Source organism: Alosa sapidissima, chromosome 9 (genome assembly GCF_018492685.1).
Source record: "Alosa sapidissima isolate fAloSap1 chromosome 9, fAloSap1.pri, whole genome shotgun sequence".
In the NCBI taxonomy this organism is placed as follows: domain Eukaryota; kingdom Metazoa; phylum Chordata; class Actinopteri; order Clupeiformes; family Clupeidae; genus Alosa; species Alosa sapidissima.
Window position 1 is genome coordinate 7558905 of NC_055965.1, and position 14276 is coordinate 7573180.

Sequence of the window (14276 nt, forward strand, 5' to 3'; positions counted from 1 at the left end):
CAACCAAAGCACACTCAGGTGACATGAATGACAAGGCACCGATGCTTATCGGTCCTTCATCGTAAAAAGCCCGCCCAGACGATTTGATTGGTGCACCCAGCTTCCACATTCTCAATAGACCCCTTCAATATTTGTAAAGATCCAGAGCCTAGGTTGGGTACGCAACATGTGGTCAGAAAAATGGCACAACTAATAGATCGACATATTGAGCTGTGAAGGTACATACGTATGCACTTTCATTGTCACCCCAGGACCCCAAACCGTACCTTAATAAAATAGCTAATGGCAATTGTCTGTCTGATCCTGAGCTAATAACAGAATGGGTAGACGACATTTGCAAGTAGCCAGAGAATCATTGGTCCGCTATCTGGCTGACAAGCCCAGTGTATTGCCCAGTAAAAGTAGGCATTTTTCTCGACGTTTCCTTGACGTTTCAGTCAATTCACACACACACACACGGAAAGCTTTCTGACCCCGATATGCGTACACTTTTTTCTGTGAAGTGGACCGAGAAGGGTCAATAGAAGTCCCAGTTTACCAAAAATGTGTGGCCGTGGTCAATTCCAGACTAAGAAACCAATTGATCGAACAGTTAATTGACCTCACAATCCCAATGGATGAATATGTAAAACCATGTATGTAGGCTATTACGTAACGTGTCAGATGCAAAACACCTGAAGTTTCTGAAAAACTGTATATCCAAAATGGAGTGAAATGGATACACAAAGATATGTGCTTTTATAGCATCTTTTATAAAATAAATTACATCATGGTTGTTTTTCAGGTGTAATATACTTTGTCAACAAAGACTTTGTGATGATTAAAGTCTCAGACTCAAGTGCAGATGTTTGGGTTATTATATAAAAATCAGCAACAGTACAGAGAGTCCATAATCCACAGAGTAACCGAAGAGACAAGATGAGGTCAAAACACAAAACTTAATCCAACAAGCAATCAAAACAGGTAGGCACGGTCAAAACCAGATAAGCAGGCTCAAGGTTCAAGATTCACAATTCGGCATGGCAGGGGGGGATTTCAGAACAGAACGAATGCCTAACAATACAGGAATGACTTGTGATGGACCATACAGAGAAAGGTGTGTAGTCACTGAAGACTTGTAGATCATCAGAGTTGAATGATACCTTGGGGCAGCTGTGCCCTACTGATTAGTGCTTCGGACTTGTAACCAAAGGGTTGCCGGTTCGAACCCAGACCAATAGGCACGGCTGAAGTGCCCTTGAGCAAGGCACCTAACCCCTCACTGCTCCCTGAGCGCTGCTATTGTTGCAGGCAGGATTAGTGTGTGCTTCACCTCACTGCGTGTTCACTGTGTGCTGAGTGTGTTTCACTAATTCATGGATTGGGATAAATGCAGAGACCAAATTTCCCTTACGAGATCAAAACTTATACTTATACTTTCATCAGGCCCTTCACTCCAGTACTCTGTATCAGCACTATGGCTACTGTGTTCCATGACACAACACATAAGAAAACAGCTGGAGTCCACACCATCATGCCAATGTAATGCCTACCTTCTTTTTAAAAAAAGAAATTAAATGAAAGAGAAACTGACTGTGTTGCTTCTCAAAGTGTCTCGTGACATGATGGGCAGAGATGGGCAAACCAGTTTTGCAAGGTGGTTTCAAAGTTTCCCAAACAAGCCTTTGGGTTCGGCATGCTTTCATATGATGGGAAGACTTCAGACTGAACAGAACAGAATGTATATTTCAGTACAAAGAAAGAACATCCTCAAGGTGATGTATTTAACAGATAGTCGTTCATCCATCATCTAAACATCATTAGATGAATGGCAAATATAACTAGGTCATTGTATTTTCTACACAAGGGCATTGTATTTAAGCTATACATACACTATTAAGCTATTATGTTTAAAACATATTAATTCTGTTATACTGTATGTCCCTTTTTAAAATGTAACTAATGGACACTGTATGCACTTACAATTATCATTAGAAGTATTTCTAATGAAGTATTTGAGAGAAGCAGTGTTAGGCAGGATACTTTTGATTTAATGTTACGCACAATTTACTACTACAGACTGCAGATTATATATGATATATAACATCTATGTTACTATGTTTTTGAACAATGGGCTGTGATTAAAAAAGCAGATGCCTTGCTGTAGCATTTGATTAAGAATAATTAGATAAATTGAGAATTGATATTCTAGTGCCGACAAAATAGATACTTTGGCAAATTTAATACTGAACCTGAAATAACTGTTGAACTGCATGATAGCACATTACTAATGCTTATGTAAGGGTCCTGTCGTGTTTTGTTTTCCCTGTTTAGTGTTTTCCTTCATGTCTGCTCCTCTTGTTTACTTCCTGTGTCCTGTTCCACGTGTTTGTTTGTTTTGCCATGTGTTTCTGTTCCCTGTGCCCGTGTCTCCGCCCCTCACCTGATCCGCGTTAGTCTATGTGGTTTATGTTTAAAATAAAGATTCTTGCAACTCTGAAGATTGCCTTGCCGTACTTTCCAGTCCAGAGAGAGAGAGAGAGAGAATTTTTGCAAATCTGTTAAAAGGTAATAGAGATACAAAATAATTTTGCAATTACATTACTTTATGGAGTAGCCTAATAATGCCCATATACTATGAGTGGTGTATGATGGGTGATTCTATTTGTCTCCCAGGACCAAGACCAGCAATGACACGAGATAGAGAGGTGCCACGGAATGAAGAACATGTTGGACTACAAGATCTTAGTGGTGTGTTTGATGGTTGTAGCTTTTTGTTTCTTTGGTGTGTTATTATCTTTGTTGGTGTTTTTGCAGGATTTGTCGTCTATTTATTCATGAGAGCAGGAACGTTTGTCTGTGTGTTTGTGTTTGTTAGTCTGTTTTGTTTTTTTTTGCCTGAAAAAATGGTGGGTTCAATTCCGCCTTCTACCATTGTGTCCTTGAGCAAGGCACTTAACCCTGAGTTGCTCTGCGGACACTGACCCTTGTAATGTAATTGATATATATAAGTCACTTTGGCGAAAACCATCTGCTAAATTAATAAATGTAAAATATCTCTCGAACTGTTCGTCCGACTGATTTCAAAATGGCAGGTTCCTTGCTACGGGCACGGGTGAGTGCAGTGGCAAGTTTGACGTTATTTAGCTAAAAGATGCAAAATATAACATTAAATATCGTTCAAAGAAGCACACATTGGCTTTTGCCGCTCTAGCTGCTGTAGCCAGTCTCCCTCACACAGCTCAGCGTAGCACTGAATCTGTGCACATGGCATGGGTAGAAACTCAAGCAACACTGTGTGTGTGTGTGTACAGATATGTTCGGGGAATGAGGATAGGACAGGGCTGAGGCCTACCACTGAGAGGTCAGTGAGCCTCCAGGGGGTCACCCAGCCAAAACACAAAAATACACTACTGGCCAGGGGCCTTATGCTGGCCCTGGCACTAGAGATCAACAGCTGTAAAAAAATGATCAGCAGCACTATCGATGGCCTCCTGTCAGCGTTACAAAGAAATAACAAAAAAGGACAAAATGACAAAAAAATACAAACAAAACAATAACAAAATGAATTGCAATGGGCCAAATGCTGTCACACTGGGGATCAGCAGCGCTAGACACGGTCTTCTATCAGTGGTAAACAAAAAGGGGAACAGACCGAGAGAAATTCATAAACAAACAAAATAAGTAAAACAAAACAAACTATGGAGTCAGTTACTCAGACACATGCATATATCAGACAATCACAACATGCATTCATTCATCCATTCATTCATTTAATCAGACACACACACACAACAAACTAAGACATAAGACAGAGAAACCAAACAACCAGCAACAATTCATTACGACAACTGACATCGCTTGTGGCTAGCATGACCCGCCAACCACTCAGACGTGCACCACTCCAATCTTAACTCAGACTGAGTTACTGCACGTCTCTGGAAGTCTGGAGCAGAAGTATGGCGATCCAACAGGGATCCTGAGAGAGACATGGTTGACCTGCAGACAGTGATGTGTGGTTACCATGAGTAGATCATGACAATTCTCAGATAGTCCATGAAGTCATGGGGTCATACTGATGGCCGTCATCAGAGCTCTTTTAGCGTCACTTCTGGGGACATCTGATGGAGTACGAGGATCCTGTTGGCATGATCTTTGGAAGTCTGATTGGTGCCTTGCTGGTCATAGTTTACATCAGATCAACCAGAGTAATGAGGAGCAGTGGGGGAGCAGCTTTAGGCCCAATCCCAATTCTCTGTCTTACCCCTTGAGAATTTCCGCGAGCTTACTTGAAAGCGAAGGGTAAGAGAAATATCCAGCATACACTGCTCACACCGGAAAACCAAGCACACCGAGAGATTCATTAATGTAAAATGTTGGCATTAATAAGGACTCGAAAATGATAATTGTTTTATGTTGCATCCAATCTCTCTCTCTCTCACACCTCTCTCTCTCTCTCAAACTGTGGAGGCTATCCTATAAGCCTCGGCATGGATGGCATGGTGTTCTCAACGTGTAGCAGAAAGAATCCTAGGTCCAGGCATTAGCTCTCTTTGGATGGTGTTCCCGTTTATTATAAAGATATCAAAAGGTCTTACATAAAATGGTACTTTGCCCAGTGCTGATTAATAAAGTGCTGTTGTGCTAATAAATAAATTGCTGTGGCGTGCTGTCGGTGGAGTGGGTGCTCACGGCTACGGTAAGAACCGTGTGGTCCCCGCCATCCACACCTTTGCCTATTTGATTGCCTGTAAATATACCTGATTTACAGTGACGTGCCACACCCAGTGCAATACTCTCCCAAGTGGCTAAAATAAGTAATAACTAAATTAACCTAACTAAAGGTGGATATAAATGGCTCCTACACAAACTCTTCCATTTCTCTGCTCTCTCTCTAGGTCCTGTTCTTCATAAGGAAGTTTACAAAAATCGGTGTGTGTTTTACAGTATGCCAAAAAGTTGAACAAGGAAAAATATTTTGATGTATTGTACATTGTGTAATTATATTGTACCATGTGCTAAAGAAACATTTTCATGAAGACCATATGAGTAGGCTATAATAATGTAAAGAAATACAATTATATAACATGAAGAGCTAAATGTGAAGGCATGAGTTACGTGTGTGACAGCATAAAAGAGTGAAACTGAAACTGAAACCATCTCCAAACAGAGGGGGATACCAGAACACCACTGGCCACAATGCCATGCCCAGTAATACAGGAATGACCATGGAACAGATAGAGAACTTGTAGATCATCATAGTTGAATGATCCCTTTCATCAGGCCCTTCACTCCAGTACTCTGTATCAGCAGTATGGCTACTGTGTTCCATGACACAACACACAACAAAACAACTGGAGTCCACACCACACCATCATGCCAATGTAATGCCTACTTTCTCTTCATTTTATTTATTTATTTATTTAAAAAAAAGAAGAAATGAAAGAGAAACTGACTGGGTTGCTTCTCAAAGTGTCTCGTGACATGATGAGCAGGGACAAACTAGTTTTGCAAGGTGGTTTCAAAGTTTCCCAAACAAGCTTTTGGGTTCAGTCACATACTCTGTGATATGATGGGAATACTTTAGACTGAACAGAACAGAAATTACATTTCAGTATCAAGAAAGAACATCCTCAAGGTGATGTATTACAAAATATTACATTTAACAGTCTTTAGACGGGTCAAAATCATTACAATGCAAATATATGTATGTTTTATTTCAGTTAGCCTAAGCTGGTTTGATTTGCATTCAGAGATGACCCATGCCAATCATTAGATATGGTCAAGGGTATGTATACTTTAAAGATGCTATGGCAAGTTTAATACTGAAACTGAAATAACTGTTGAACTGCATGATAACACATTACTAAAGCTTAACATTAGCTGCATTGTTGTTCAGTCTGTACTTTACCAGACTGTCTTTCCTGTTTGTCTAACACTAAGCCATTACCCACATCTACCCCCATACACACAGATAGTGTCAGAAGAGCCTGTTGAAACAAAACAAATATCAAGATGGACCGTGGATACGTGCCTAAACATGGTAAGTGTTTACTGTGCTTTCTGCCATAACGATTGATCATATAGACCAGTGGTTCTCAAAGTGGGGTCCGGGGACCCATAGCCAGGGGGTCCGCAAAATAATTTGCTTGAAATTATAAAGTTGAGTTTTATCATTTTAAAACAGATGATGTCTACAGATGATGCCACTTTTCACCCATAAAACAAGCAAATTGTGTCTATTTGCTCTACATTGAACTTCACTTGGGTCATGAAGAACCATTCCTACTACTGCTTAGCTTGGCTTATTTGTTAGCCAGCTAGCTGATGAATGTGTAGAAATGTTTGAGTCAGTCCATGTTGTCAAGTGACAGAAAAACCAAAACTGACAAAAGACGAAGTTGCACATCTGCCAAAAAACATGGGATAGTGGACCTGGCCACAACTGCAGAGAATACAAATGGCATGCTTAATTGTTACGGTTATGAGGGGGTCCTCGGAAAATTTTCTCCCCCAAAAGGGGTCCTTGGAACCAAAAACATTGAGAACCCCTGATATAGACCACACTCCTGTCTCATCTTGCGGATTCCCTTCACTTTCAGATCTACGGATAGTCTTACTGGGACAGGCTGGCCCATGGAAAGGCTTGGTCAGCAAGGACATTATGGGCCTGTGGTGCGATGGGTCGATGTGCTTGGAGCGAGAAGAATCTGGCCGGACAGTCACCATGGTGATGACCCAAGGCTGGGACAGTGACTCAGAACACACAGGTGGTGGTGCAGTTGAACAGGAGGTCATGAGAAGCGTGACCCTTTGTCCTCCAGGGCCGCACGCTCTCCTGCTGGCACTGCCCATGGGGCCCGACGTGGGCATCGCGAGGCGTGACGTGGAGAGGGCCCAACAGCACATGAGCTTTCTGTCCGAGAGAGCCTGGAGACACACCGTGATTGTGTTCATCTGCACCTACAGAATAATGTCGGACAAGATCTTGCTGGACAGACACATTCTAGGGCAGCTTGTAAATAAATGCGGAGGAGGACATTCTATTATCTTTGTGGACAGGCCCAATTCTGAGCTCTTACAGAAGGTAGATCAAATGGCGGCAAGAAACAGACAACGTTTCCTTCAACACCATGAGGTGAAAGGGCAGAGACCAACTATGGAGGCAGAACTGCCTCCAGCCCTCAATGAGAATCTGAGGAACAGGAGGGGCATTGGGTCACCAGGTGAGTCCAATTTCCTTACGGTTTGTTTGATAATGAGGATTAACATAGCGATAAGAACTTATGTGTGTTCATGGGTAAAGTAGGCCTAAACTGTACTCTTCTTTGTAGAATCTATGGAACATAGAGTGCTTTCTTTTCTTGTCTTAAAAACATTATATGAAACAAACTAAATGTGTTTCATATATTCTTCAAAGTAGCCTCCATCTACCATGGCAGAAAATAGAGGACAAGGTGAAACGATTCTTTCTAAAATCTTTACTTTACTTCTATTACATGGAACATACATAGCCTACTTTATTTTTTGTGTGTTCAAAAACATGAATGAAACCAATTAAATATGTTTCATAGATTCTTCAAAGTAGCCTCTGTTTACCATTCGCACAACCAGCGTATCGTCATACAGAGAACACCATGCCTCTTTTTCGGGGGAAAGCTACTGTAGCTCTGCAGCTCCTTAGGTTTCCTTTCAATCCAAGCAGTCTGCTTTCCCCGAAAAGGGGGGGTGGGGACGTGTAGCAAATTCAAATCTCCCGGATGTGCCGGTGGTGCGTTTGCGATGACAGTTTTGCACTTAGCTAACCTGGAATGCTTTTTGATTAACACGAGTGAAAGCAAATCAGCCAACAAGTGCTCAACAAGTATGGAAGAATTTAATACCAGCAACATGTTTCAAAAAAAGTTGTGACGGGGCTAACAAAATGCTGGAAAAGTTGAGTAATGATAAAGAAAACAAAAGGAGGAATGTTTCACAACTAATTAGGGTAACTGGCAACACGATTGGGTATGAAAAAGAGCATCCCAGAGAGGCAGGGTCTCTTAGAAGTAAAGATGTAGGGGTATTTATCACTCTGTGTAAACCTGTGTGCACAAATGAGGAAACAATGTAATTTTAATGCTTCTTAACATGAAATTGTGACATATTTAGGGAGTTCATCATCTGCAGGACATAATATTATTAAAACATGTATGGGCTCAGGAAAACCTCTGATAACCATTGTCTATGTGCCCAGTTTAATACTCAATTCAAAAACTGCAGCCAAAATTGTAACAGCTAAAATTGTATTGAGACATGATACAGAAAATACCACCCTCTTATTTGGGCCTGAGCTTGTTTAAAATGGACTGAGGTAACGTGGAAAAAGGTCCTGTGGTCAGACCAATCAAAGTTTGCCATTCTTTTTGGAAATCATGGACACATCTGGGCTAAAGGGCCTATCCAAGTATCCAACCTATCCAACTTGTTTTAGTGCTCAGTTCGAAACCCAACATCTATGACGGTGTGGAGGAGCATTAATGCCTACAGCATGGGCATCTTGCACATTTGGCAAAGCACAATCAATTCTGAATGACGTATACAGGTTTTGAGCAACATACTGCCATCCAGGCAATGTCTTTTTCAGGGACGACTTTGAATATTTCAGGAAAACAATGCCAAAATGAATTCTGCACATATTTAAATATTATTTCTCCATAGAGGAAGAGTCCAGGTGCTAAGATGACATGTCTGCAGTCCAGATTTGTCAAATTAGGCGCATAATGGAATGAAAAGCATGACTAAGAATACCCCATACTGTTGAGCAACTGAAATCCTATATCGGGGAGTAATGGGACAACATTTCATTATCAAAACTGTAGCAAATGGTCTCCTCAGTTCCTAAACATTTACGGAATTGTGTTAAATGAAGAGGTGAAGTGGTAAACATGCTCCCGTCCCAACTTTTTTTGAAACATGTTGCTGGCATCAAATACAAAATTAACATATTTCCATGAAATAGTCCAAATTTTCATTTTCAACATTTGATATGTTGTCTATGTCCTTTTTGCTGCTAAATATGGGTTTACGAGACTTGTATATTATGACATTCTGTTTTCATTTGCATTTTACACAATGTCCCAACTTTTTCTGTTTTGGGGTTGTACATGTATTTTCACAAATCTGTTCCAAGGTAATACAGATACAGAGTTATTTAAAAATTGGATAGCTTTTAGACTGCTTGCATCTTCTAATGGAGTAAAGCTCATACAGTATACTATGAGTGGTGAATGATGGGTGATTCTATTTGTCTCCCAGGGCCACGACCAGGAACGACACGTGATAGAGAGGTGCCACGGAATGACCTTGTGGATGGAATAAAATGTATTTGTGGTGTGGTTTTATTTACTGGTTGTTTTTCGTTTTGTTGGTTTGTTGTTGTGGTTGTTTGGCTGTATGTATGTATGTTTGTTTGCTCATGTATGGTTCGTCTTGGGTCTATCATACGTGATGGCTTTGAAATACTTAGAATGGGTGCAGGATTCTACAAATGGCCAGTTGTATGTTTTTGTATGTTAGGAATAGTAGGTAGGCTACTTAGGCGTTAGGAAGTCCAGTGGTTTAATATTTGACAATCCCTAACCCAGTCCAGATGTATCTGTAATAAACAAAGACATTGAAGATTCTGTGTTTCATTACTGAAATATGATCATTTTGATTTTATAATGCAGACTGTTACAAATCACTGATAACACCATAATAACACCATTCAAACCAGCCACACGTTCAACGGTTGCAGTCAGTTTACAGTTATGTTCCCATGTCCAAATATGTGATCCTTAGGCCTATTAATTCACTGCCATTATACTATTAAACAGTTATTATTATTGTTGTTGTTGTTTTGGGTTTCATTTGATGTTGTGGATGTTATGTGACACACAGGATAAGTGCCATGCATCAACCTCAGTCATAAAAGACACAGAACCGAGTAAATGTCACACTTCTCTGTTGAGTTCTTCTTTTTAGGCCTACAGTGACTTAGAACCAAACATCTTATATCTCCTGAAAAGACATATATACATATAGACACAGTTCCTGCTATTCACATTAGCTGAGGTACAAAGGGATTTGTTGCCAACATCTCCCCTAGTGCATGACTCTATGAGGAGTAAAGAATATTAGATGCTAATAGTAGATGTAATTACTGTGGCTATGGTGATCACCAACACCTACAGTAGTCTATACTGTTGCAGTTGTGGCAAAGTGTGCTTTTGGTGACACTTTCTCCCACGCAACAACATCGAAAGCTTCATGACAGAAAAGGTTGCTCTTGCAATGTAAGGACATCCCACTTCACAAAACGTCAGAGTGGGCGTACACATTTTGCTTACAATCTCTTCTATCTACGCTCACTCTTCCAGCAGTTGACGTTTCGCATTTTGCGCACGCGTTCATCTTTGCCCCGGTTTCTCCGATCTATGAATTCCGACTGAGAGGTGGATGAAGGAAGGTAGTCCATGAAGTGTCCGCGTTATTTCAGTGACTAATCTCGAATTTTGCACTATTAACAGACCTGTTCTCAGTCGCTACACGATGTTTGAAGAAAAATACATTATGATGTAAGTTATATTATATTCATGCGCAAATATAAAATGATTATTTCATCGAGCTCATCCATCCTGTTTGCTTTCACCATTCAACCTACATATCATCATAGCACAGTTGACCAAAACCTTTGAAACGTCGGGTTGTTCACTGAACTACTGTCCGTAGGCTACTGTACTCTGTAATGTACAATGAGAAAGACATTCATAAGACAAGTGAAGCGGTTTCCGTGGGTAACCAATGTAACACTCTATGGCTGCTTATTCGCCGGCGGGGACGTTGTGCATCAGTGGTTTTCTAAAAGAGAAGACATGGACTGGAAACATACAAGGAATGTCGCCATAGTTGCTTTCAGTTTTCATGGTAACTTCAACTTCTTCTGGATGAGGTTTTTGGAGCGACGATTCCCTGGCAATTCTGCAAGAATGGTGCTACGAAAACTTCTGTTGGATCAGACCACGGCAGCACCCCTAGCAACAAGCGTATTCTATACGGGTGAGTAGCCTATGGTGAGGTCATTCATTGAATTCACCGGCCAGAGTCACGGAAGTTAAATGTTAACGCAGGCTGTTTGTCACATTGTAACGTTATGAGCGTATTGTTCACGTGCTGGTGTTACCTAATAGAGGTCATGAAGAAGACACAATGGGACAAATGTGCTATTTCAAAAAGCAGCTGTGCCAACTCATCTATTAATACCCATCTTTGCTCTGCAGTCTGATGCTGTTCCAAAGCAGTTGACTAATTGTCACAATATTTGTCATCAGGTGTAAGTTTTCTAGAGGGAAAAGAAGACATTTTCCAAGACTGGAGGGAGAAGTTCTTCAATACATATAAGGTAGGTCATAGAGTGAAGTTCTTCAATAGATATAAGGTAGGCCTATGTCATGGAGTGAAAGGTGTAAGTTGAATGTTCTAACTCCTTCATTAAAAAACTAAGGACATGAATTAAAGGATGAAAGATGATGTTACTTGGTCCAAAGGGGAGATCTTTTTCTCTCTCTCTCCTCTCTCCTCTCTCTCTCTCTCTCTCTCTCTCTCTCTCCCCTCTCTCTCTCACACACACACATACACACACATGAAGTAAAAATTAAGTATTAATCCACAAAGAGGCAAAAAGTAACGCACAGGCAAGTCAATCATACGGCAGAGTACAAAGCTTTATTCACGACAGCAGATACAGGTTACTAACACTCAAGCATCCTAGGCAATCATGAGGGCAACAAGTCTGTCGTAGAACAGACGTATAACTGAGATCATCCTTGTAATGTCTAAATTTCTTTAAAGTGTTGCCAGTTGGACAACAACAACCCCCCCCCCCACACACACACACCTCTCTCTCTCTCTCTCTCTCTCTCTCTCTCTCTCTCTCACTCTCAATAATTTAATCAATCAGTTTGTGTCACACACATGTACACAGGCTTACCTTTGTATATCTAACAAATATTATTATATACACCATTTGAGTGTGAATAAAACAATGAATATGGTTCCTGTGCTTATTTTTCAGACCGGTCTGATGTACTGGCCATTTGTACAGGTAAAGAGCTGACCCACTGAACACCTGAACACATAGAGACACTGATCTTGACCTCAGTCAAGGACCCTAACATACTTTCAGTGCTGTTGGAATAATAATGGGTTAATATTTAGAATAAAGGTGGACAAGCCTGACAGGATGGTTTAGGTAATGAGCTGGCGTTGTGTGGCACTTAACTCTGATGATGTGGCTCTGACTTGTTCGCGCTCCTCTTGTCCGCAGCTGCTGAACTTTGCGTTGGTGCCGCTGTACCTGCGCACGGCCTTCACGGGCTGCTGCGCGTTCGTCTGGGCCACCTTCCTGTGCTTCTCACAGCAGAGCGGCGATGGGACGGCCATGGCTGCCCTCGCCTGGTTACGAGGTCCGGCCCCTGCGTCCGACGCATCACCACAGGACACAGGAAATGACAAGTAACCATGGAGATGCCACGAACAAAAAGTGAACCTCAGGGAGATGTGTGGATGTGTGTGTGTGTGGGTATGTGACAAAGAGAAGGAGTAACTTCTTTCTCCTAAAGATTTTCTTTTTTACGTTTGACTCATTGGTAAGCACCTAATATCCTACAAATAATTCAAATAACTCAAACTATGAGAGTTTTATGAAGTGCTGGCAAAAACATCTGAAATGACCACCATTCTAACTTAACGAGTGAATAAAAAATAATTAAAACACAAAAAAAAAAAAATTAATTGATAAACTTTTAGAATACTTTGAGCACTGATGCAGTCAGCATAGGCCTCTTACATGTTTGCAGGCCTACATTTCATTTTTCATTCTGTTTTCAACGGCAAACGCAAAACAGCGCCAAAACAACCACCAGTGACAAAAAGAGTATTACATGTGTACTGTTAAGACTCGCCATAGAGAATGAATGGGGGAAATTGCGGAGGTCATAGTTTGACGATGTCATACTCCCGTGCGGGCCAGATGCTATATACCTCATTTTGGATGGCCCCCCAAATCATGTCCGTGGTATATAGCATCTGGCCCGCACGGGAGTAGTTTGGGGACCACTGGTTTAATAGATGTGTATCTGGTGACCATTGAACCCAGAAGCACACACTTGAATACTGTGCAGTAGAAACATTCAGGCTCAGTTGGCATTGAGCATATCATACTGATGAGGCACATCTGGTCGTCCTGTCTGTTACTTAGAGCACAATTATTTGCTCTTTTTTAAATCACAACTTTTGGCGTAATCTTCATAATTTATGAATAACCATTGTAAGGACATGATTGCTATGCCGATACCTTTCATCTTGCTTGTTTTGGGCTTATATGCTGAGGATCAGGATATATATATATATATACATGAGGTGGAATGGCATGAGACATAATATGAAAAAAGGAATTTGGTAAGTTTTGGTGACTGCACTTTCTTTATTTTCAGTTTGCTTTCTTCCTTCTACTGCCATAGTTGTGCTCTGTAGAAACCCCACTGATCTCAGTTGTCTCAGGGAGGCTTCCTTACTTACCCCCCCCCCCCCCCCCCCCCACACACACACACACACACTCCACATTGGGATCAGTCTTTTGTGAATACTGTCACTGAAGTCACTGAAGATTCATTTTGTCTGGGAACCAGCTTCAGGTTAGTCTGATCCAGCTAGCCTATAAGCTCGTGGTAAATGTGTGCACTGTATGTGTAAGTGGGTGAATTAATGATTAATTGTAGTTTTAGCCAAGTACATTGGACTTGGTTGTTTTACAAACAGTAGAGGAGATGGGAACCTCCCCCTTTCTGCATGAAATAATCACTCCTTTTCACACATTTTTCTGATTTGGATGGAATACTAAAGTAAAAATATTTAAGTCCTAAACTATACAATATTTAAGAAGTTAAATCACAACTTCTTGTGTTCTTTTTACATGCCAGAACATATTTTCAGTGTGATTGCGGTACATTTTTGTTGACTATTAGTCCGTCATCCCTCTGGCTCATATAGACATATTTTACTTGTACTCTTTCTACCAGCTCTCTATTTTTCCAGCATTGTCAGTTGTCTTGCTGCTTGTTGCTGCCGCTGAATATGTGTCCATATAATGTATGACCTATTGGTCTAAATGTCCAAATTAAAGACACTAAACTGTGTACATAAATAATAGAACATGTAACATGTATTTTCCATGAAATTATCTCAAATGGTCAGTTCCCAAGGATCAATTTGATCAT

The 14276-nt window shown here is 40.9% G+C and overlaps 2 protein-coding genes and 1 long non-coding RNA gene across 10 annotated transcripts; 2 read left to right on the forward strand and 1 right to left on the reverse strand.

The window, feature by feature from the left end:
- The first annotated feature begins 1591 nt into the window (after positions 1 to 1591).
- LOC121718221 lies at positions 1592 to 9847 on the forward strand. 8 transcript variants are annotated; one of them, XM_042103152.1, is made up of 5 exons: positions 1592 to 1754; positions 5703 to 5767; positions 5954 to 6022; positions 6582 to 7205; positions 9277 to 9847. In XM_042103152.1, exons 3-5 carry the CDS (start codon positions 5995 to 5997, stop codon positions 9564 to 9566), a joined length of 942 nt encoding a protein of 313 aa, XP_041959086.1. In that variant the 5' UTR covers positions 1592 to 1754; positions 5703 to 5767; positions 5954 to 5994; the 3' UTR covers positions 9567 to 9847. The 8 variants fall into 8 exon arrangements, with proteins under 8 accessions (XP_041959086.1, XP_041959085.1, XP_041959082.1 ...); XM_042103150.1 differs by lacking the exon at positions 1592 to 1754 and adding an exon at positions 5386 to 5617; XM_042103149.1 differs by lacking the exon at positions 1592 to 1754 and adding an exon at positions 5387 to 5617 and having other exon boundaries at positions 5879 to 6022.
- On the reverse strand, positions 3960 to 13666 carry LOC121718254. The gene is made up of 3 exons (XR_006033897.1): positions 13653 to 13666; positions 7831 to 7835; positions 3960 to 5224 (listed from the first exon to the last, which is right to left on the reverse strand). It is a non-coding gene; the product is annotated as an uncharacterized LOC121718254 (long non-coding RNA).
- On the forward strand, positions 10289 to 12748 carry LOC121718232 (mpv17-like protein). Its single transcript, XM_042103167.1, has 4 exons — positions 10289 to 11058; positions 11331 to 11401; positions 12074 to 12103; positions 12326 to 12748. Exons 1-4 carry the CDS (start codon positions 10755 to 10757, stop codon positions 12515 to 12517), a joined length of 597 nt encoding a protein of 198 aa, XP_041959101.1. The 5' UTR covers positions 10289 to 10754; the 3' UTR covers positions 12518 to 12748.
- Positions 13667 to 14276: the final 610 nt, after the last annotated feature.